This window comes from Rhamphochromis sp. 'chilingali' (assembly GCF_963969265.1).
Source record: "Rhamphochromis sp. 'chilingali' genome assembly, chromosome: 15".
NCBI classification, from domain to species: Eukaryota; Metazoa; Chordata; class Actinopteri; order Cichliformes; family Cichlidae; genus Rhamphochromis; species Rhamphochromis sp. 'chilingali'.
This window is the reverse complement of record NC_137942.1, coordinates 25,418,713-25,443,064: the sequence shown is the minus strand read 5'-3', so window position 1 is coordinate 25,443,064 and position 24,352 is coordinate 25,418,713. Positions and strand designations below refer to the sequence as shown.

At 41.1% G+C, this 24,352-nt stretch overlaps 2 protein-coding genes across 4 annotated transcripts; one reads left to right on the top strand and one right to left on the bottom strand.

Moving 5' to 3' along the window:
* Positions 1–15,719: 15,719 nt before the first annotated feature.
* On the bottom strand, positions 15,720–20,354 carry LOC308412136 (galectin-2-like). 3 transcript variants are annotated; one of them, XM_080906271.1, is made up of 5 exons: positions 19,844–20,354; positions 17,195–17,258; positions 16,974–17,053; positions 16,579–16,750; positions 15,720–16,353 (listed from the first exon to the last, which is right to left on the bottom strand). In XM_080906271.1, the coding sequence occupies exons 2-5, from the start codon at positions 17,201–17,203 to the stop codon at positions 16,207–16,209; spliced, it is 408 nt and encodes a 135-aa protein (XP_080762397.1). In that variant the 5' UTR covers positions 17,204–17,258; positions 19,844–20,354; the 3' UTR covers positions 15,720–16,206. The 3 variants fall into 3 exon arrangements, with proteins under 3 accessions (XP_080762397.1, XP_080762395.1, XP_080762396.1); XM_080906269.1 differs by lacking the exon at positions 19,844–20,354 and adding an exon at positions 18,340–18,586; XM_080906270.1 differs by lacking the exon at positions 19,844–20,354 and adding an exon at positions 18,340–18,586 and having other exon boundaries at positions 17,195–17,255.
* Positions 17,960–24,285, top strand: pick1 (protein interacting with prkca 1). The gene is made up of 13 exons (XM_080906268.1): positions 17,960–18,103; positions 18,593–18,666; positions 18,889–19,000; positions 19,216–19,344; positions 20,374–20,440; positions 20,574–20,663; positions 20,734–20,787; positions 20,910–20,972; positions 21,275–21,408; positions 21,619–21,711; positions 21,801–21,851; positions 22,500–22,644; positions 22,769–24,285. Exons 2-13 carry the CDS (start codon positions 18,626–18,628, stop codon positions 23,023–23,025), a joined length of 1,236 nt encoding a protein of 411 aa, XP_080762394.1. The 5' UTR covers positions 17,960–18,103; positions 18,593–18,625; the 3' UTR covers positions 23,026–24,285.
* The last annotated feature ends 67 nt before the right edge of the window (positions 24,286–24,352 follow it).

Sequence of the window (24,352 nt, the reverse complement as noted above, 5' to 3'; positions counted from 1 at the left end):
TCGACCTCTCCCTCCAAGTTTTCCACTTCAAGGTTGAGGTCAAAAGGTGTAGAGTGAGGGATGATGTACTTTGTCAGGCCAGGCGCCTCAGCATCCAGGTCGCAGCCATCTTCATCACTCATGTGAGTGAAGTTGGCCCCCCCACCTTCTTCAAATCCAACAAAAGTGGTATCAAACGTTTGTGCTACGTTTGTGCTGGTTTGTGCTGCAAAAATTTTCGTTTGTGCTACTATCATTTTAAAGATATTAATAAAAAATTCTAGAGGTCATCAGAGGTCAACCAGCCCCCCCACATTAATTAAATCAAGAAAAATGGGTGTCAATCAACTGTGCTACGTTTGTGCTGGTTTGTGCTGCTAAAATTTTCGTTTGTGCTTCTTCTGTTTTAAAGATATTAATGAAAATGTAAAGCTCAAAAGGTCAACCAGCCCCCCCACATTACCCAAATCAAACAAAATTGATGTCAAACGTTTGTGCTACGTTTGTGCTGGTTTGTGCTGCAAAAATTTTCGTTTGTGCTACTATCATTTTAAAGATATTAATAAAAATTTCTAGAGGTCATCAGAGGTCAACCAGCCCCCCCACATTACCCAAATCAAACAAAAGTGGTATCAAACGTTTGTGCTACGTTTGTGCTGGTTTGTGCTGCAAAAATTTTCGTTTGTGCTGCATGCTATCATTTTAAAGATATTAATAAAAATTTCTAGAGGTCATCAAAGGTCAACCAGCCCCCCCACATTACCCAAATCAAACAAAAGTGGTATCAAACGTTTGTGCTTTGTTTGTGCTGGTTTGTGCTGCAAAAATTTTCGTTTGTGCTGCTATCATTTTAAAGATATTAATAAAAATTTCTATAGGTCATCAGAGGTCAACCAGCCCCCCCACATTACCCAAATCAAACAAAATGGGTGTCAATCAACTGTGCTACGTTTGTGCTGGTTTGTGCTGCTAAAATTTTCGTTTGTGCTGCTTCATTTTTAAAGATATTAATGAAAAGGTAAAGGTCAAAAGGTCAACCAGCCCCCCCACATTACCCAAATCCAACAAAATTGATGTCAAACGTTTGTGCTACGTTTGTGCTGGTTTGTGCTACGTTTGTGCTGCAGAAATTTTTGTTTGTGCCGCTATTATTTTAAAGATATTAACAAAAATTTCTAGAGGTCAACCAGCCCCCCCATATTAATGTAATCAAACAAAATTGATGTCAAACATTTGTGCTACGTTTGTGCTGCAAAAATTTTTGTTTGTGCTGCTAACATTTTAAAATTTTTAATAAAATAATGTCTTGATGCGTGCTTAATCATCCAGGTAAGTAAATCCCAAAAGGTTGGTTCTGTTCATCTGGACATTTTCAGTTGGAGAAACGTTTCGTCACTCATCCAAGTGACTTCTTCAGTCTCAGCTGACTGCAGGTTTCCCCAACCTTATAAACAGTACATTTGCATAGTGAAGGAAACTAGCGCCACTGAATGAACAATGTGCTGGGGGGTTAGTTCCATGATTGTTAGTATGCAAATTCTTATGACCATTGATCAATGACAACTAATCAAAGCCTACTGATGAGTACCGGCCATGTACTGTGAATGGCCATGAGTACCATTCACAGAAAGTGGGGAATGGCTACAATCACAGCATTGTAGGATGGCGAAAGATGTACCCTTGGGCCCCCCTTCTCGATTCAGAGATGGTCAGCATCCTGACAGCCCAATGGACGAAGCTGTCTCTCAGTCTGCTGGTTCTGGCCCGGAGGCTCTTCAGTATCCTTCCTGATGGCAGCAAACTGAAGACGCTGTTGAAGGGATGAGTGGAGTCACCTGTAATGGAGAGGACCTTCCAGATGAGGCAGGTGCAGTAGATCTCGTGGGGAGGGAGGCAAGAGAGGTCCCCACAATGCTCTCGGCTGCTCTCACTACCCGTTGTCATTTTTTCCTGCAGAACCCAATGCAGGAGTCATACCACACAGTGATGCAGCTGGTGAGGATACTCTCAACTGTGCCTCTGTAAAAGGTGCTCATAATGGGGGTTGAATCTCTTGTGCTTCTCAGTTTGCAGAGGAAGTAGAGTCGCTGTTGGTCTTCTCCACATTCAGGGACAGGTTGTTGTTGCTGTACCACTCTGGCAGATGGTTAACTTCACCCCTGTAGTAGATCTCGTCGTGGGTCAGCAGAGTGAAGAGAAGGGAGCTCAACACACATCCTTGGGGAGCCCTCGTATTCCGTGTTCTTGGGCTGGAGGTGTTGCTGTCGACCCGTACTGTCTACTGTCTTCCTGTCAAGAAATCTAGCAGCCCGTTATACAGCAAGGTGCTGATCCCCAGCAGATCCAGTTTGTGAAGGAGTTGCTGGGGAATGATGGTGTTGAATGCTGAACTGAAGTCTATGAACAGCACTCTGACATATGAGTCTCTAGTGTTCAGATGTGTGAGGGCTGAGTGAGGGGCAGTTGAAATTCCATCATCGGTTGAGCGTTTTGACCGACCGGTATGCGAACTGAAATGGATCCAGGTTGGGGGAAAGCGATAATTTGATTTGATGCATGACTAACCGTTCAAAGCACTTAACTTAATAATGATGGAGGTGAGTTTGACAGGACGGTAGTCCTTAAAGCAGGAGATAGATGACTTCTTGGGTACAGTAATGATGGTGGAGGCTTTGAGGCATGTGGGAACGACGGCCTGACCCTAGTGATGTGTTAAAGATGTCTGTGAAGACATTTGTGAGTTCCACAGCATAGTCCGTCAGTGCTTGTCCAAGGATGTTATCAGGATCTGGAGCTTTGCGTGTACTGATTTTGGCAAGGGATCTCCACACACTGTCTGGGGATTGTGTCACCACGGTCTGTAGAGTGGGCTTGTAGTCTGTGATGGTTTGTATTCCTTGCCACTGCCTCCAAGTATTTCTGCTGTCGCTGAAGCTTTGCTATAGCTGATGCCACGTGACAGGTTTGCCCTTGCTGTTCTTAGACTCACCTAATTCCCGGCTCTGAAGGCTTGCATTTTTCAACCTTAGGAGCATTTAAACCTGACCTGTGAGCCATGGTTTCTGATTGGCCCGGACAGTGATAGTCCTGGTCTCTGTGACATCATCGATGCATTTTGGGATGTAGGCAGTGACAGTTTCTGTATATTCCTGAAAGTCTGTGGTGTTGTCGTGTGTGGCAGCCTGTGGTGGAAAAGCAGTGTCTCTGAGGACCCTTCTGGCCACACCTGTACCTGCTTACGAACTGGTTTGGTGACTTTGACCAGGGGCCTGTGGGAACCCATGGCACACCTAGATTTCTGCCTGTACTGACCCTTATGCAAAATAGGTGGAATTGAGACACAGTTCCAAAAGCAAACACAACTGATCAGTGCTGAGAGTGGTCCTGTTGCTGAGGTTGGGATGATCCTGTAATCTCTTATGAACGACCTCCAACGCTTCTATGACTGGGATGCAAGTGAAGACAGATGTAACATCTCTCTCTCACTGTACATGTACTGTTTATAAAATTAGGGAAACATAACCTGCACAAACAAAATAATTTGCAGGACAAATGTTTGACATCAATTTTGTTCGATTTGAAGAAGGTAGGGGGGGCAACTTCACTCACGTGTGTTTATAAGGTTGGGGAAACCTGCAGTCAGCTGAGACTGAAGAAGTCACTTGGATGAGTGACGAAACGTTTCTCCAACTGAAAATGTCCAGATGAACAGAATCAACCTTTTGGGATTTACTTACTTGGATGATTAAGCACGCATCAAGACGTTAATTTATTAAAAATTTTAAAATGTTAGCAGCACAAACAAACAAACAAACATTTTTGCAGCACAAACCAGCACAAACCAGCACAAACGTTTGACATCAATTTTGTTTGATTCCATTAATATGGGGGGGCTGGTTGACCTCTAGGAATTTTTGTTAATATCTTTAAAATAATAGCGGCACAAACAAAAATTTCTGCAGCACAAACGTAGCACAAACGTTTGACATCAATTTTGTTGGATTTGGGTAATGTGGGGGGGCTGGTTGACCTTTTGACCTTTACCTTTTCATTAATATCTTTAAAACAGAAGCAGCACAAACAAAAATTTTAGCAGCACAAACCAGCACAAACGTAGCACAGTTGATTGACACCAATTTTGTTTGATTCCATTAATATGGGGGGGGCTGGTTGACCTCTGATGACCTATAGAAATTTTTATTAATATCTTTAAAATGATAGCAGCACAAACGAAAATTTCTGCAGCACAAACCAGCACAAACGTAGCACAAACGTTTGATACCACTTTTGTTGGATTTGAAGAAGGTGGGGGGGCCAACTTCACTCACATTCCTCACTCCCCGTGTCTGCGTGGGACACCATTTTAAAAGTGTGGAAACAACTCGCTCCCACAAAAGTTATGGCGAAGTGAAAAAAGCGTTCACACGCAGTACCTAAGCGCTAATATCAGTCAGACAGAGAGCGCAATTAATTTTCATGACCTTAAGTGTTTTTTGTAATTTTTCCTTTTGTATTATTAATTACTTAAACCCCAGGACATAATTAGGAGAAATAATTTATTTGTAATTAGGTAAAAAATGCTTTATTATTGTGGTGGGCCGTGGTCTGCGATGCTGCTGCAGGTGAGATGGACTCACCTTCACTGCATCTACAATGATGCCTCGCCGGCTTAAAACCTGTGCGCTGCTTGTGCTGTTGTTGTTTTTGGTGTTGATGTGTACAGCTGGCAGCAGGAGGGCTGCAGCCGTTGAATGTAGGCTACTGTTATAGCAACCGGGTGATCACTGTAAGGGTGGACAGCGCGCGGCTCGGGGTGAGCCGGAGGCTGGTGCGCCAGCGGGACCTGCCAAGCTGGAGACGGAGGTCGAGGTGCGCGGGGGTCCTGCATGAGGGCGGCATGCTGTCCGCTTCGGCACGCAGGCTGCATGGTCCTGCGTGTCGGCCGTCTGCCCAGCTGCCTCTGAGCCCCGGCTCACTTCCACTCCTGCTCCGCCGCCTCTGCTCTGGCCATATGGGTGGCCATCAGGCCAGCTCCCGGGCTTCCGCTGGAGGAGCGGGCGCCCGCCAGAGTGGACACTTCCCCGTTGCTGGGCCGGGGCATGGGGGCGCCGATGGTCCGGGCTGATTCCCTCGCCTGCTCGCGGGGTGGGGTGAATGGTGATGGGGGTATGTGGCAGGGCGTGTTCTGCGATGCCGCTGCAGGTTTGGTGGTGGTGATGTGTACGGCTGCAAGCGGAAGAGCTGCAGCCATTGAATGTACTGTTACAGCAACCGTGTGATTATTGTAAGAATAAATGATGCGGCGAAGCATGAAAATGCCATCAGGTCTGCCGTGGTGGGGATCTTTTTTTTTTTTTTAATCTTAAGTGCAGGCAAACCAGTAAACAAATTAAAACAAATACTGTTGATAAACTATAATACAAAAATTACAATTAAAATTCTCAACAATAAAAACAATTTGTAAAAATATAATTAATATATAAACAACTTAATAACCCCGAAAGTGTCTAAGTCACGTGACGTGTCAGCGCAACACCGAAACATAAGGGGGGGCAAAGTGTGCCTGCTCTCCGCTGACACAGGAGCAGCGAGTCCAGCAACATGGCTGTTTCGTTTTTGCCGAAAGCACAGCATAGCGAACAATCAGAACTCAAAGAAAAGAATCGATCTAACCAGGCTACTATCGATCTGATACCGATCCCGACTTGGGATCGATACTATCAATATTTGGATCGATCCGCCCACCACTAGTTACCAGGTCATGGCAGGACTACAGACATTATCACATGAGATGAAGGAGTTTTCTGGGATTGAAGATCCTCTGGTTGAGTGGTTGACTAATACATTTGGAAAGTATAAAGCTATTTTTTTTTATCATTGACGGTGTCATTGGCTACATTCATAGCTATATTGACTTGTTGTGGATGTTGTCTAATCCCATGTTTAAGGACTCCAATTAACAGATCAATAACAGCTGCAATAATGGAAGAACGTGCAATACCATCCTATCGGATGCCATTGCTGGTTGGGGTCAGTGATGAATCAAGTGAGGAGGATTCATGGCTGAGCCGAGACATAAATTGGAGCCCTTGGGTGTTGAGAGGTAGGAAAGGCTAAATCTATATTGCACCTTTGCATGCTTAGGCTTTTCATGATTAAAAGAAACACTGAATCATGTTTAAAAGATAAAATGCCTGTGTTCGTTTGGTGCGTTCTCGTGAGGGGACAGGCTGACGGTCTGTAAGATCCAGCAACTGACCGAATGAGGATGGCTGCTGATTTAGCACTGACTTGACCACAGGACCTCACCCCAGTTAAGGGGAAAGCTGAAAAGCTGAGTATCACACTGAAGGGGAAGCTGTGGGATAGCAGGCTGAACGATACACATGTTCTTTTGGAGGGTCAGAAACCTCGTACAGCGCTATGTCTGGACTTGAAATACTAGGGTTGACGTAGTAGTGCAGGGGGATTTGCTGCATGCTTACACATCACACTTGATAATGGTTAGAAGGATATTCTCTGGGCCAAGGGAAGTCAAAACAGACTGTCCTCAACTAGATGTTAGAATCAGTAATATTAAAATGATCAAGGCTAGGCAGGGAGGTGTTTTTGCGTCTGTCTTTCTGATTCCAGAAAAAACAGGAGCAGATATGAGGTGAGGTCGGACTGAATGGAGAGGATTCGAATGGAGATATCAGGATGGGTTCCGGAAGAAGACAGACATAATAAGACATAATAATTTGTTATTATCGCAGTATAAAAACTGTACAGCCTGATAAGGGTCATCCTTGGTGTGAGGCAGACTGTTGTGTTCACACTGCCAAAGCAAATAAATTCTTTTTAAACAACAGATATTTCTCCTAATTTTTCCTAATTTCTGAAAAAATTTGAACACGATAGTTGCCATGTTCTTTTTAGAGAGAAGAGGCTTTTACTGACAACCGTTCTAAGCATGCCATACTTTTGAGTCTTTTTTTTTTTAATTTTACTGTCATGAACTTTAGTATCTAAAATGCTAACTAAGGCCTGTAGAGTTTGAGGTCTAACTCTGGTGTATTTTGACGTTTCTCTGAGCATTGCACAGCCTAACCTTGAATTTGCTGGGATATCCACTCGTGGGAAGTTTGTGACATTGTAGTAAGAAACCCCTGAATTCTCCAGACCAACAAACTGCCAAAACATTTGCCTTGATACATTCATTCACTCTTGATCATGATTAAATTGGTAATTAATCATGATCTGTTAATCGGATGCATTTGATTAGCAGCACCAAACTGCTACTTATCGTATTTTCCACGCCATAAGGCACATTTAAAATCCTTTAATTTTCTCAAAAATTGGCAGTGCACCTTATAATCCGGTGCACCTTATGTATGGATTCTGGTTGTGCTTACTGACCTTGAACCGATTTTATGTGGTACACGGCGCTCAAAAGTCTGTCAAAAATGTGTTTTAGTATGACTTTGGTAAGCTACCAAACCACACCGCTTGCTGGCTTGTCAGAGCATTACAACTACCGTAGTCAGTAGCCTCGCAGACTCGGAGTAATCTGGGCCTAAAACTCCGTCCGCTTCAGGTCCCAAAGTCAAACGAACACTGCGGCACACTAAAAGTTGGAAGGATTTAGACAGTTTTTATCTTTAATAAAATGATCAGCGTTGCTGCTTTACCAGATGTAACAATTAAGTTTAACATCCAGGTATCCATGAAAACAGAATTTATGAAATTTAACTTAGTTAGAAGTTAACAGGAAGTTAGCTCGCTAGTTTCCACTTAAACATGATATACCATGTTCTGACTGAGAGATTTCTGAAAAAATTTAAATTTACAGCACTGCTATCACTTCCAACTTGCGAAAGTATTCGGCCCCCTTGAACTTTCCCACATTTTGTCACATTACAGCCACAAACATGAATCAATTTTACTGGAATTCCACATGAAAGACCAATACAAAGTGGTGTACACTTGAGAAGTCGAACGAAAATCATACATGATACCAAACATTTTTTACATATAAATAACTGCAAAGTGGGGCGTGCGTAATTATTCAGCCCCCTTTGGTCTAAGTGCAGTCAGTTGCCCATAGACATTGCCTGATGAGTGCTAATGACTAAACAGAGTGCACCTGTGTGTAATCTAATGTCAGTACAAATACAGCTGCTCTGTGACGGCCTCAGAGGTTTTCTAAGAGAATATTGGGAGCAACAACACCATGAAGTCCAAAGAACACACCAGACCGGTTAGGGATAAAGTTATTGAGAAATTTAAAGCAGGCTTAGGCTACAAAAAGACTTCCCAAGCCTTGAACATCCCACGGAGCACTGTTCAAGCGATCATTCAGAAATGGAAGGAGTATGGCACAACTGTAAACCTACCAAGACAAGGCCAGGGGGGTGCTTCTCTTCAGCAGGGACAGGGAAGCTGGTCAGAGTTGATGGGAAGATGGATGGAGCCAAATACAGGGCAATCTTGGAAGAAAACCTCTTGGAGTCTGCAAAAGACTTGAGACTGGGGTGGAGGTTCACCTTCCAGCAGGACAATGACCTTAAACATAAAGCCAGGGCAAAAATGGAATTGGTTAAAACAAAACATATCCATGTGTTAGAATGTCCCAGTCAAAGTCCAGATCTAAATCCAATCGAGAATCTGTGGCAAGATCTGGAAACTGCTGTTCATAAAATTGATTCATGTTTGTGGCTGTAATGTGACAAAATGCGGAAAAGTTCAAGGGGACTGAATACTTTTGCAAGCCACTGTATATGAATATATGTCAAGCTCATTTCAGTTGGCTACACAACCCCTGGAGTTGAAGCGTGAAATACCTACCTGTCTCACTTAAGATGGTCCACCTTGGCTGTAGGTCCTCTCTGGAGCACTCACCTTATTTACCCACACACTTACTTGGAGAGTAAAAAACCACAATACTACAACATTTTTAGAAGCTTCTGCAAAGGAAACTCATCTGCTGTTGTGTTTGATCCATGAAAAACTGAAGTTTTCCATTGTTGAGGCTGTTTGTAACAAGACTGCCATTGATCTCGCTGGAAAGATGAAGTGCAGCTACCCAGCATTCAGTGAGAACAGATTGAACTTAGGCTACGTTCACACTGCAGGCGAAAGCGCATCAAATCCGATTTTTTTGACCCTATGCGACCCATATCCGATCATGCTATGACAGTGTGAACGGCACAAATCCGATATTTTCAAATCCGATCTGGGTCACTTTCGTATGTGGTACTGAATCCGATACATATCCAATGTTTCAGAAAGCGACTGCTGTGTGAATGGTCAAGTCGCATTAAATCCGTCTTTTACGTCACCGACACAAGACAGACGCCAATTATCAGCGCCGGAGAAGACATCGCGAACACTTCCTGGCCATCCGGTGAAACTGCTGGGAAGACAATGTTGGAGAAACGTGAACATTTTATTTGTACTGTATAATCTGCAGATTCTGACAGAAATCTGCAACTATCCTTTAAAGCACCGCTCCTCTAAAACAGCAATAAGGATCATTATTAGGTTATCTATATTATTATGTAAATAATAAAAATAACTTAAAGCAAAAATTGGGAAACGTAAAGTCCGAAGTCTTTATATTAAGGGCCATCAGTCAAACAATACTGTTGGTCTGGGTCTAAACCCATATGGAAAAGAAATAGTAAAAACTTATATGTGATTACTCATGAAAGTGGCCACTTTCTCATTACTTTCATACATTGTTTTAGTAAGTATCCAAAACATACAAGTTTCATTATATAATTTTTCAAGGGATCTTATATCTGTTTTCACTCTTATATGCTTTTCATACAAGTTTCACACAAGACAGATACAAACTTTATAAGAGTTATATATATATATCTTTTCCATATGGGAACAGAGCGCGTTGTGTGTGACGTCTTCTTTTGCGCATGCAGGCCACTTTGCGCGTTCACACTAGAGCGCATTTGCTGTCGCATTTTATTTGTAGTGTGAACAAGCAGACAAAAAAATCGGAATTGAGCATTAAGACCTGCAGTGTGAACGTAGCCTTAGAGAAACATTTGTTGAAGTCATTTGCAGAGAAAGAGGACTTTGATGCTTTCATCACCTACATCAGAAATCCAAGGAAGCAAGTAGCAGCTTTTATCAAAGAGAGAGTAAACACATGTCCAGAGAATCAAAAAATGCAGCATTGGATATACTCAGGAAAAATGTGGATGACATCAACAAACTTGTCAGTCAAGCTTTATTTGATGCAACAAATCAAGTCACAACACAGAACAGAGACATTTACATGTGGGTTAAGGAGTTTTCCAGGTTCCTTAAAGATAAACTGACTCTTGGTGCCATCTCTTGTCAAAATTTTGGGGACATAAACAATTTTGACTTTCTTAAAGAAGAGATTGAGAAAGGTCTTATATCAATCACAGAGGAGATGAATCAGCTTTCCCTGGATAAGATAAAGGAATTCAGACTGAGTGTTGCTGGGAAACCTGCCCGTTCTGTAGAGCTGTTTGTACCAACACTATGGAAGATCATGTGATTAAGGACAAAATTGATAACAGTTGCCCCTTTCATCAGTCTCAAGCAGTCAGTGGTGTGCATTACAGAAACACTAAGGAAATGTGTGTTAAGATCTGCACAACAGAAGTTGCAAGTGATGGAAAATTTTACCCAGATGAAGTTTCAGAGGAGCTTTTTCTTTATAAAGAGTACAGAAAAGCTGGGCGAGGTTTGCTAACTGGAGCATTACTCCTGATGAGTATACATCGAAGTACTGGATATGGTTTGTTTGCAAATTTAAGAAGAGGCTAGAAGAGCACTATGGTTTAAGTTTCACAGGACGTGGTGAGATTCCCCCTAAATGGACAGAATTCACTAATGAAGAGGTAAGAAGTGATTAAACTGGTAAACAGAAAACAACTTCACAGACATAAACACGCAGGCGAGAATATAGGAACAATAATCATTTTAAGAATGCAGTGAGAAATATGTCAGTGTTAATATTAAATCACTGTGTCATCAACCAAGTTTGTGATTAGGAAATTTTTCTCATGTGGGGAAAAGCAGAAGAATTTTTTTTATTTATTTTTGAAGAAAAACACAAAGAACAATGAAATTATTGTATGTAAGGACGGTTTAAAATTGTATTTAATCATATCTGAAAATTTAAAGTTTAGCTCATGCAGAGTGCATGAATAGTGTTCTTCATACCCTATTTTTTTGATATTGTATGGAAGTTATATTAGTTTGCTAACCGGCTTATGTAATTTGAAATCACACCAATATTATCTTGAGTGTTTCAGTACTGAAAATCCTATATTGTCTTTATCCTTGAATGTTTTTTTATTTGCATTTTAAATGAGCATGATTTTTTTTTTAAAAATTAACACGCACAGAGAGATATTATATGCTTCTGATACATTAAAGCTATTTTTCTGCTGCTCCTGCCTCACAAGGGTTCACTGCACCAAATAGCTCCTCATGCTTGATTTTGGTTGAGGTTTAAGCCAGATGCCTTTCCTTGTGCAACCCTGAAAGGGTCTTCAGCTGGAACTGAACCAACAACACTTTTGCTTGTCAAACAAATGTGTAGATCACTACTTAATGGAAATATTTTCTCTCAATTTAACATAGCTGAACATTACACTCAAATTGAGATTATTTACCTGGTGGTACATCCGTAATAAATGTGCACTGAGAAAAACTGAAGTGCCTCAGCATCTGCCAGACCCCACAGCCAGTGATCTATCTGTGCAGCATCTATCCATTTTCTTAACTGCTGGTCTGATTCAAGGTCATGTGTTGCACCATACATACAGAATATTAGAATATTTGTTGGAAAGCATACCTTTAATGACATGTTTTGGCAAAACGTTTGGAGATTTTTCTTTGGTTATAACTGCAATGTAATTATCAGACTGATAATAAACAGATTATGTTCTATTCTTCAAGTCACTGATCGTCTGTGTCTTTTATCCAATATGTACAAAGCTATCACAGTTTACCTATAACTATAAATACATGATCTTAGTCACAGATTATAATTGTGGTGGAAGATTTATTTTCTGATGTATTGATCACATATTTTAACCAAATCACTTTAGTAACTGTAGAATCACTATGCCACCAGTTGTTTGCATGTGGACCACAAATAGGCCTTCTGCTCTATCAAACATACACAATGGGGCCATTGTAAGTTCATGGGAGACATTAAGCAGATAGTGGGGCTCCTTCTGCTTATCAGGGATGTCGATCTCTAGGTAACGGCAGCAGAAAACAAGGTCGTAATTCTCTCTCTCTGAAGAAAAGGGTTTCAAGGATGAGCTGTGCTGAAGGTATAGACTCACCTGATGTGTTGAGGCATTTTCTTTGTCTCTGAGTTTGGTCAAAGCACATAAGACATGGTCAAAGGAGCTTGCAAAGAAAAGCGTCTGGACTTCTTTAAGTTGCTTGAAGACGTTTCACCTCTCATCCGAGAAGCTTCTTCAGTTCTAAGGTCAAATGGTGGAGAGTCCCAGATATAAACCTAGTGGGAGTAACCCCCCACAGAGGGACAAAAGGACCCCCTGATGATCCTCTAATTGCCTGAGCCAAGGTGTGAAACTGGGTGTGGGACCCAATCAGCCAGAGTTTCGGGTGTGTTCATTGTGAAACCTGGCCCCACCTTATCATGCGAATTCCTGAGATCAGATGGCCCAGGATGTGAGTGGGCGTTAAGGCGTCTGGGAAGGGATCTCAAAACTGGATTATAGATGGCAGAGAGTTGGTGTCGTAAACCCCCGCCTCTGTTCAAAGATGGTTGCTCACAGTGGACATAGATGGCTTCTTTCACTCCTCTTTCAAACCATCTGTCCTCTCTGTCCAAAATGTGAACATTGGCATCCTCGAAAGAGTGACCTTTATCTAGAGCTGGGCGATATATCGAGTTTTTAAAACATATCGATATATTTTTATACGAGATATAAGATGTGACAATATCCTTTATATCGATATAGTCTATGTTACGTTATAATTATAGTTGTGGAGCCGCAAGTTTGCCTCTCTTTCGTCCACTTTTGTCTCTACGCAACGTTCCTCCGCCTCGCCTTCACTGAAGACAACTCCCCCTCCTACCCCATCGCTTCACGTGCAGGCAGCGACAAGACGGACACGGCAAATCTCCGTTAACGAGTTACTGCGCATCGCCCCATGCGTGGGGCTGGACGGCGTCAACGTGCTAACGAGCTAAACATGCTAACGAGCTAACCGCGCTAACCCTAAAATCCTTTCATTCTCTCAAAAGTTGATAGCGCGCCTTATGTATGAATTCTGGTTGTGCTTGGTGGCCGCGAACCGATTTTATGTGGTACACGGCGTTCAGCAATCTGTCAAAAATGTTTGAGTACGACTTTGGTAAGCTACGGAGCTGCACCGCTTGATAGATTGTCGGCGCATTACGGCTACCGAGGAGCTTCGCGGAGTGATACGTACTGTGCATCAACGTAATATTACCGTATTGTGTGTGTATAAGGACCATAAATGGCACCTGTAAGAGACGTGGTTATGAAGCGGATTTCAAACTCCAGGCTATCAGTCACACAGTAAAACTTGGGAACAGAGCAGCTGTAAAATCTGTCTGTCTTTGTTATTACGCTCAGCGTCTTTTAGTTTACATTTTGACTGCACAATTGTGAGCTCTTTGTTTAGCACAAAAACAACCTTGTTTTCTTTTATTTATGGAGCATTATTATTTAATGAATGCTCATAATTTAATTTTGAGTAATTTTTCATGTACATCTGTGCTGTATGTTAATAAAAGTGCCTGTGTGACATCTGGGACACAGCTTTGACTAAGAACTCTTTTTGTTCTTACTTTATGGCTTAAAAAAAATATCGAGATATATATCTTATATCGCCATCCAGCTAAAAAATATCGAGATATGAATTTTGGGTCATATCGCCCAGCCCTACCTTTATCCTTAAGATGCAGATGGACTGCTGAGTCTTGTCCTGTGGAGGTGGCTCTTCTGTGTTGTGCCATGCGCTTGTGAAGTGGCTGTTTGGTCTCTCCAATGTAGAGGTCTGAGCATTCCTCGCTGCACTGTACAGCATACACCACGTTGTTAAGTTTGTGTTTTGGCGTTTTGTCTTTCGGGTGAACCAGTTTCTGTCTGAGCGTGTTGCTGGGTCTGAAATACACTGGGATGTCATGCTTGGAGAAAACTCTCCTGAGTTTTTCTGATACACCGGCTACATAGGGGATGACAATGTTGTTGTCATCCCCTATGTAGCCTATGTGCCATTTCTCCACAACAGTTGCCCATAGTGCACCTCATCACAGCCACGGAATCTGCCATACGGATTAATAAATTATCACAGACAGAAGCAGAGCAAATCAGGATGAAAGTCTCAGCCACGCTCTCCAGTGCCAAAGTCCCTCCATCCAACCTCACAATACAGGAAAAGAAGGCTGTCGCTTCCCTGAGCAAAGACCACAACATCACTGTTTTACCAGCTGATAAGGGAAGATGCACCGTGGTCCTAAACACTACAGATTACCATACAAAGATCACTACTCTCCTCAGTGACAACAATACCTACGAAGCCCTAAAGCGAGACCCCACAAGCAGCTACAAAAAGAAAGTTATAGCTTGCCTTCGCAACAACATTGTCATCCCCTATGTAGCCGGTGTATCAGAAAAACTCAGGAGAGTTTTCTCCAAGCATGACATCCCAGTGTATTTCAGACCCAGCAACACACTCAGACAGAAACTGGTTCACCCGAAAGACAAAACGCCAAAACACAAACTTAACAACGTGGTGTATGCTGTACAGTGCAGCGAGGAATGCTCAGACCTCTACATTGGAGAGACCAAACAGCCACTTCACAAGCGCATGGCACAACACAGAAGAGCCACCTCCACAGGACAAGACTCAGCAGTCCATCTGCATCTTAAGGATAAAGGACACTCTTTCGAGGATGCCAATGTTCACATTTTGGACAGAGAGGACAGATGGTTTGAAAGGGGAGTGAAAGAAGCCATCTATGTCCACTGTGAGCGACCATCTTTGAACAGAGGCGGGGGTTTACGACACCAACTCTCTGCCATCTATAATCCAGTTTTGAGATCCCTCCCCAGACACCTTAACGCCCACTCACATCCTGGGCCATCTGATCTCAGGAATTCGCATGATAAGGTGGGGCCAGGTTTCACAATGAACACACCCGAAACTCTGGCTGATTGGGACCCACACCCAATTTCACACCTTGGCTCAGGCGATTAGAGGATCATCAGGGGGTCCTTTTGTCCCTCTGTGGGGGGATACTCCCACTAGGTTTATATCTGGGACTCTCCACCATTTGACCTTAGAACTGAAGAAGCTTCTCGGATGAGAGGTGAAACGTCTTCAAGCAACTTAAAGAAGTCCAGACGCTTTTCTTTGCAAGCTCCTTTGACTACGATGACCTGGATGACTGAGAACCTTCACAGACACATAAGACATGAGCAACCGCGCCCATTTTCAGAGATTGCTTAGGTGATTGACCAGAGTCTCTCCATATTGCAATATGTTATTAAACTCACTTCAAATCATGCTCACTGAGGTGTTTGCAGGTTTTATTTTAAATTTCCACAACATAATTCAGCAGGATTCCAATGCTAGATGGCTTTATTGATTTGACTGATATATGATATATTTCAGGGGTGGCCAACTCCAGGACTACTTTTTAGTTTGGAACTTAAAAGGCCCACCAATTAACCTAACATGCATTTCAAAAGAAGTTGGAAACCTATGGAGGCACAAGTAACATACAAACTCCACATAGAAAAGTGTTAACTAGGAACCCTCGTGCCCCACATGCATTTTGTATCATTTGGAGCCATTTTTCTCTGCATGTTTTATCTACATGTTTACATGACTATAAATAATCAGTTACTGGATTTAGCAAAGAACTAATATATTTGCATTTTCTTCTATTGTTCCGTGTCATCATACTTTTACTCTTTCATGCTTTGACTTATACTGTGTTTGTGAGAGGCTGCAAAACCTTAAAAATGACAAAACAGGATTATTTGACTGTAAACATTTTATATCATTTTGCACAACAGGACATTTTAATCCACTTAAATGTATTAATTTCTCTTTATCTCTTAATGATTCTTCAGTCAATAACTGACTGTTATTGTAAGAATAACATTCAGACAGTCAAACCTCATCTATAACTAAAGTGTTAAACACAGCATCTGTTTACAGTTGTATCTCTTAGCAGATCTTGAAGGATTTCAGTTTAAAGTCTCCTGTGACTCTGATGTAGCTGATGGTACCCATACCAACACGATTTGGAAACTGGACTTCCTGTCCATCAGGAAGTTCCACTTCAAACGTGTCTTCAGCCAGTTTCAACACAATCTGAAACAGAAGAAAAATTCATAAGAAAACATTTTTTCCAAAACACAATCAATTCCAACCCAACCTTCATCCCCCAGCTTAATATCTGCAAGAGTATTGGTGTGTTTTTTGTGTTTTATGTGGGTAAACCAAACATCCATTTGATCTAATCAAAAACCTTCTTGTGATATTCATAATACTCAGACACTCAGTACATCATCAATTACTTCGATCACATTCCCTCACCTTGACATCAGCACCCCTCTGTAGGGGGTTGTGAATTTCCCGTTTTTCATCGCCCCAGCAACCAGCAATCTTTGAGTTGCACACCAGCACAGCACCATCAGTGTCATCATGGAAACGAGGGTTGAAGTGCAGTGCCAGGTCATCTGCATCACAGCCAAGATCAATCTGGAATCTGTTGATCAGAGGTTGTACAAACTATGTTTTAATATCAATGGCTTGCAGAGCTTTGAACACATGATCACACAGTGGAATACAAGATATAATATAATTTGTAAAAGTCCACTTTGTGCTAGATTGGATTTTCCTACTGCAGGATTAACAGCATATGTAGCTTTCATTCAGTTTATATGGTTACTGTACTGAAAAAATAAATGTTATGAGTTTTGTTAGCTTACCTCTCTGCATCATGCAGAATTACCCCTTTTATTTTCAGCTCATCTCCGGCTCTCAAATCCACATTCTTCAGTTCGAGTTCCTGAACACATGGTTAGAATATAATCTGAAGAAGTCTTGAGAATGAAATAACTTTGCATTTTTAGTTTTGCAAATAATTTATTAAAGGGTAAAATGTAGTTAATTTGCTGACATGTAGTGGCATACACAAACCTAAGCTTACCATACTCATACTGGTTGCTGGTGAACAGTCCTGGATGATGGAGTGTCAACAGAGGTACAGTCTACTGTGCCGGGAGAAAAAAGGTAAATGGGGTAACTGTGAATTCTAGTTTATTTATGATGCAAGACATGAGTTTTAGTAAGATTCTCTTTTGACACTGACTCATTCAACATCATACTATATTCAGTACAAGCACCACTCTGTTTAATCACCTGCAAGAGCAAATTAGTATATGAACAAATTAGTGTGATTTTTGTATTTTTCATTGGTATTAATTTTGCATATTAATGAGGGCCTTCAATATACTGCAGATGACTCTAGAACAAAATAATCTATACTAGTGCACCATACCCATGCAATAAGTCTATTTCGCAACAATTGTTTTTGTATGCTTGACATTTAAAATGATCTACAAACAAGATCATTGTGAAATGTACATCACTTTTTCCATCAAAACAAATCTGTAATAATATTATATTTGACAAATTTCATGCAGGGGCAGGTTGACACTCTAACCACTGGATGGCAGTAAAACGCGTAGTCTAAATTAGAAACAAGCGAATCCTGGAAGGACTTTAATTAAATCTGCTAAAATACAATTACAGTGTTTTCATATGAGCTGATGAGAAGTTTAAAATAAATAATCTGTATCATTTACACTGAGGAATATAGAATTATAGACTGTAAGAAAAAACTAGAAAATGATTATCCAGTCCTTCCTTTTGTAATACGTTTTAACAACAACTTCCGTCATCCTTCCGGAAGTGACAAAATAAAGTAAATAGAAGCTGTCTTTAGATCGAGAAGTTGAGATAATTGCGAATAAAAAGGTCGATTCAAAAAAAAATATTTTGATTTTATGCACACTGAATAATATCTTTATGACGACTCTGTGCGACGCCTAGAAAGGTAAATTGTTAATGGCCTGCTGACGTTTCAGGGGACAACATTAGCTAAATGCAGCTGCTATTAGCCTACAGGCTAGCAGCTAATAATCCAAGTTCCTTACTGACCTCGGTCACTGTAATGAAATCTAACAGTGACTGGTTTGTGTGTGCATGCAGATATATTAAGTGCAACAGTTACATTAATTAAAACGTATTTAAATGGTTGTTGTTAGGATGTTAGCATGCACTGCGGGTTACCAGCTGTTTGCTCTGCTCCAGCGTTTCCTCACTGACTCCACAGCGATTAGATTTGCCGCATCAGGAAAGCAAAGCTGCCAATTTTGGTGATTTTCCGATAGTCCATCTGACTATAAACTACTTTTAAATTCACCGGTAGCTCAAACTCTTAAACGTGTTCTGATTCTCACTCTTTTAATGAGCGTTTCTTTGGTTTCTGATCACTAGATCCAGTTAAAACCTTTGATTTCTGTTTTATTGTACTCTCTCGCAGGTTTCACAGGGACAGGAGTGACGCTGTCCTGCAATGTTCACAGATATGGACTATGAATTGGAGGAGGACAAACTGTGAGTCATTAATGAGCTTTCTCTACCCACCCCGCCGAATCACATATGCTTTTCATACATTATAAACATAAATCATTATTAAACATCTAAAACAGTAACTGATAAGGTGAATGCCTTGATATAAACTGTGATATAGTTCCCTCATTACAGAATGTCCCAGAATAAGCTGAACAAAATGCTTCAAAGCTCAATTAGTGTGGGTTTTTTTCTCTGTCTTAACAGGGGGATACCAACAGTGCCTGGGACTGTGACTCTGAAGAAAGATGCTAATAATCTTATAGGCATCAGCATTGGTGGTGGGGCTCAGTACTGCCCTTGCCTCTACATTGTTCAGGTGCACACAGAATAATTTATTATGACTTTATTTATTAACATGTCATCGATCACCAGAAGTTTCCATCATGCTTTAAATGTTATAAGACTGTATCTGTCTCAGTTTGCTGCTGTTTAGCATACGGGTCATTAAATGCAGCTTATCGCCTCTTATTCAGGAAAAATAACTGTACTTTGTCACGGTACTTTTTAAATGCGGTTGCTGTTGCTTTGCAGGTGTTTGATAACACACCAGCAGCTTTGGATGGGACGCTGGCAGCAGGTGATGAAATCACAGGTGTGAACGGGAAAGCAGTCAAGGGCAAAACTAAGGTGGAGGTGGCCAAGATGATTCAAGCTGTGCAGGTACACCGACTCTGAAAGTGTTTATTAAAAACTTAGCATTACACTATTGACCATAACTGCTATTTATCATTACAGTGTGACAAAAATGCACACAGTTTAGAATAATAGTACAGTCATTTTTGCATCTGTAGCTACAAAAACTCTCACCATCTCCATACACACTAAAGAAAAAGATGCATTTGACTGATAGCTTTATTAGCCTTTTCAGATTTTTGGTAGTTGTTGTGATGTGATGATTATTTCCATGGATTATTTTGAATACAATAATAGTGTCATTGCTGTGAAAATCTTATGACAGCCTTGTTGAAATAATGATGTTAACATGAGCCCTATTATTAAACTCTTGTTTTTAATCTTTTAAACCTAAAGACAGCGACTCTTCATACTCACCCTCACCTCTGATGACCAGTGCCCCATAATGAAGAAAAAAAGAACCAAACCACAGAAACACTGTGTGTCATTTAAAAGAAATTTTGAAAATAGTTAAAAGATGACTCACTTTTTTATGTCCAGCACAGTCCAACAGTTAGTGAGATATGAGCCCACCTTCCCACTGTAGACAGGACACTGTAGGAGTGACTTCACTGGTTTGCTAAGCTGTGCTGAAGAGGTCGGGACAATAGCCCGTAGCATGTGGCGTACCATCACCGGTGAATAGTGGCGCTGTTGTTTTTGGCATCTTTTGTTCACAACCCAAAAAATTCCATGACTTCCTGCGTGGCGGGATAAAGATGGGGTTCAGTGTGGGATTAAAAGGATTAGGTGGTGTTGCTGCTGCCCGTCACTGAAAATACATTTCACACTTAGCACCATGAATGTTGCACATTATTAATTTTAACTTATCTACTAAGGTGAAATGTAACTTTCTTTGAAGCATGCATAGCAGTGCTTTGTACTGCATTCTTGCATAATCTCAACAAAAGCTAAAACAGTTCTATTTCTTATATTTAGCACTGCTACAATAGATGCTCTTCCTCTCACCATCCTATATTTATTTGGTTCATTTAACTGTTGATCCTATTTTCACAGGGAGAGGCAGTGATCCACTACAATAAGCTGCAGGCTGACCCAAAACAGGGGAAGTCTCTGGACATAGGTATTTATATTTATGTTACTTTCTTTTGAAGCGTGCACTGCAGTGCTGTGTACTGCATTCTTGCAGAATCTCAACAAATCGTTTTCACTGCTGCGTTAGTTTGTGTTAAACATTGATATTTTCTATGTTTCAGTGCTGAAAAAAGTCAAACATCGACTCGTAGAGAATTTGAGCTCAGGAACAGCGGATGCTCTTGGACTCAGTCGAGCTATTCTATGCAATGGTAAGACTGCTAAGATGGTAACTGCAGGTTTGTTCATATCTACTTAGATTTAACTTATTCTTCTTTACAGATGGACTTGTCAAAAGACTGGAAGAGCTGGAGAAAACGGCAGAGCTGTACAAAGGTAAAGAATGATAAGATTCTTTACCTAAACATGTTAATCATGTAATGTGAAAACTCCATAATCACAGATATGAGAGAGCTTTTAATCCACAGAGACGCTGTTGTTCTCTGTTTGCGTTGCAGGGCTGATGGAGCACACGAAAAGACTACTGAGGGCGTTTTTTGAGCTTTCTCAAACCCACAGAGGTCAGTCACTATATCCAAAATCACAAACGAGAAAAACAGTATTACACCAGTGGAATAATCCACTCTCACCCCCAAGCGAAAGTTTGCTGTTGTTTTTTTTGTTTTGTTTTTTTTCCCCAATGAAGGCTAAAACCTGGTGGAGCTTTTAGTTGAAACGTGACCATAAAATGAAGAAAAATGTCATGTTTTCATACAATGTCTGCTTGCTGGTGGAGTTGTATTTATTACTTTTTGTTTTCTAACTTTAGCAGATCTTTGCTCGTAGCTATATCTGAGCGGTTTCTGGTTTTGTCCCTTTGCAGCATTTGGAGATGTGTTTTCTGTCATCGGGGTACGAGAGCCCCAGGCTGCTGCCAGCGAGGCTTTTGTGAAGTTTGCTGATGCTCACCGCAACATTGAGAAATACGGCATTCAGCTTCTAAAGACCATCAAACCTGTAAGCACAGATTTAATTTATGCTTTGAGTCATTCATTGTACTAAAAGTGCACACATCAGTTAAAAACATTCATTTTAAAGAAAGCTTTGGAAAATTCTGTCTGTGTATACTTTATATTGTGTTCCTTAAATCTGTCAGAGTGAAATTTATTATGTAAGATGTCAGTTTTCCAGTGGATGTTAGATTTTAAAGTGTCTCTCGTTGTGCAGATGCTCCATGATCTGAACACGTACCTTAATAAGGCCATACCAGACACCAAGCTCACCATCCGCAAGTACCTGGATGTGAAGTTTGAATATCTGGTGAGACCTGCGGTGCTGTCACTCTGTTTACTGAAATTCACTGTCAGCCTGTAGGTTGAATAACAGGACGGGTTTTTTGTGTCTTTCAGTCGTACTGCTTGAAGGTGAAGGAAATGGATGATGAAGAATACAGCAGCATCGTGAGTCACAATTTTTACTGATTTAATTATATCAGTATGATATTGACAGTTGATGTAAAAGTGACATTTTGATTGCAACATTTCTTCCTGTTCAGTGTGTCAGATTATTCTTCTATGAGGAAAAATTTGACCCCAGGAAAAATGTAACCGAAACCTGCTACTTTTTGAACGTTCTAAAGCAGAAAGATGAAAACATTAGAAAAACTGACTGTAAGAAGATGGAACATCACATTTGTATCTGCAGACTCTAATGTAGATGCCCATCTTTAATTATCATGAGATCATTATGTTCCTCTCTCTAGTTATAGGGATGGTACCTTGAAGTATGAAGCTGCTTGAGATGACTGCGTTTAATCATGTTCTGTTTTGTACACAGGTGTTAGATTAGAGTCAGACTCGGTGATAACAGGTGTTCTTTTTAAAAGGTGTAGATATTTACCATCTCAGCATGACCGCCTCTATATCCTTCATGCTCACAGTCAAACTTTAGTTCACCACACTGATGCAGACTTAGCAAGTGCAAGTTTTTTTTTTCTCTCATTTTCCCATAAGCACTCTGGGGAAGAACTGGCTATAAGCTTTCCTTGGATTTCCGCAGCTGAAAACATGTTTGATATGAACCAGTAAATCCTATTTTCCTTCTCACAGGCCATGGGGGAGCCTCTGTACCGCGTCAGCACTGGTAACTATGAGTACCGTTTGGTGCTTCGGTGTCGGCAGGAAGCCCGCGCCCGCTTTGCCAAAATGAGGAAAGACGTCCTGGAGAAGATAGAGCTGCTGGATCAGAAACACGGTCTGTTCTTGCTGTTTTTCACCTTTAGCTATTCCCTCCTCTGTCCTCCGTGGCCTGTAAACAGATGCTGAGGATTTAGTAGCTTCAACATGTTGCTTTTGTTTTCTTTCTTCCCCGTCTCCAGTTCAGGACATCGTGTTCCAGCTGCAGCGCTTCGTGTCGGGAATGTCACATTACTACAATGACTGCTACGCCGTCCTGAAGGAGGCAGATGTGTTCCCCATCGAGGTGGACCTCTCCCGCACAATGATCAACTACAGCAGCCAGCCGTTCTCCTACACAGACGAAGACGAGGAGGAAGAGGGAGGCGGAGAGGGAGGAGGAAGCAGTGCTGGCAGACAAGCAGAAAACGGAGCGGAGAAGCTGATCGATGACGAATGAGAAAGCCCGCATGCGTTTGTGTTTACCATCAGTTACATTTAATGTCTACACACTCAGCAGGCAGGGATCCTTGCAGCAGAAAGCAGCTGCAGGAGCGGTTAACACTGTTCACACAGAGAGGAATACTGATTAGAAATGCTGCTATGATACTGTATGTGGGCGTTTTTACAGTTGTTTCTGTGGATTGTTAAAAATTCTATAGCTTTACGGTTACTTTATGATATTATTTACATTTGCAAATTTTCACTTAAAGAAAATCATTTATGGTGTCTCATAAGGTCATCACTGAAGGAGTGTGAGAGACACAATCAACTGAATGAAGCTTTATTTTGTTGTGAGTGATGTGTTTGGGTTTTAATGTTTCAGACTGGGATCTGTAAGCATATGAGGTGTGCCTTTGCTCTCTGTACAGTGAAGTGTACTGGGTCTGAGCTGTTTCAGTGTGGATAATATTTATTTTCTTTGCTGCAGAACCTGCTGCATCTTTGACGTTTATTTGTTTACCTGCTTGAAATGATATCACACTCTAAATGTTTGTCACTGCAGAGAGAAATTCTCAGTGCAACAAACCACTGGATAGTTTTACAAAATGTCAGGGTGTTTGTTACATTCAGCCTTTTTCCTCCATCTTTGCACATTTTAAGTTGTCTGACCGAGGTTCTTTTTTTTTCTTTGTCTAAGGTGTCTGTTTTATCTTCTCGGGCAGCATGCTTCAGGTGGAGTGTTCACATTCCCCTCACTACATTTGCATTCCAGCTGTGCCCTCACAGTATGATGAAGAAACTAAATGGATGCACAGCTTCACCGTGTTGTAAAAAGGAATTTAAGAAAAAACACTAGAACTGTGTAGAAAAAAGGTGTAAAAGCTCTTTTACTTACTGTTTTATTTATTGTGTTTATCAAATTATATCTGAAAATTTATTAAGGAAAAGTTAATCTGATAGTTTATTAAACTGTTCCAAAACCTATCACTAGGGGGCAGTGTCGCATCAGCTCTTAAATGTTTCTTTTTGTTTCTCTGAATGCAAAGAAAGGGACCCATTGTTTATGTTTCTTAATTTTCTTGGTTGGTTGCTTCGTACTACGTCATAATGACTTTTCGGAACTTGACTAAATATATGATCATTTTAATGAATATGCTGTCAGTTTATTTTCTATTTTAACTTTCTTTTACCTCGATAGGGTCTGTGCCACATGAATTGCGCAGATGCACTGTCCGTGACATTGTAATATATCAAATAAAGTAAATCCAAATATAAAGGAGGGTTGTGTGTTAATTATAAGAATGTAATCTTGAAGCCTCCATGAATATGGGGCTTTTGCTTTC

Excerpts from the sequence above, each read along its gene's own strand:
- LOC308412136 (XM_080906271.1), bottom strand. Across the intron at positions 16,751-16,973 it reads ATTCTGCATGATGCAGAGAG|ATTCCAGATTGATCTTGGCT; the intron begins GTAAGCTAACAA and ends TCTGATCAACAG. Across the intron at positions 16,354-16,578 it reads AGAGGGGTGCTGATGTCAAG|ATTGTGTTGAAACTGGCTGA; the intron begins GTGAGGGAATGT and ends CTTCTGTTTCAG.
- pick1 (XM_080906268.1), top strand. The coding sequence starts at position 18,626 with ATGTTCACAGATATGGACTATGAATTGGAGGAGGACAAACT. Across the intron at positions 20,441-20,573 it reads GGGGAAGTCTCTGGACATAG|TGCTGAAAAAAGTCAAACAT; the intron begins GTATTTATATTT and ends TCTATGTTTCAG. Across the intron at positions 20,788-20,909 it reads AACGGCAGAGCTGTACAAAG|GGCTGATGGAGCACACGAAA; the intron begins GTAAAGAATGAT and ends TTTGCGTTGCAG.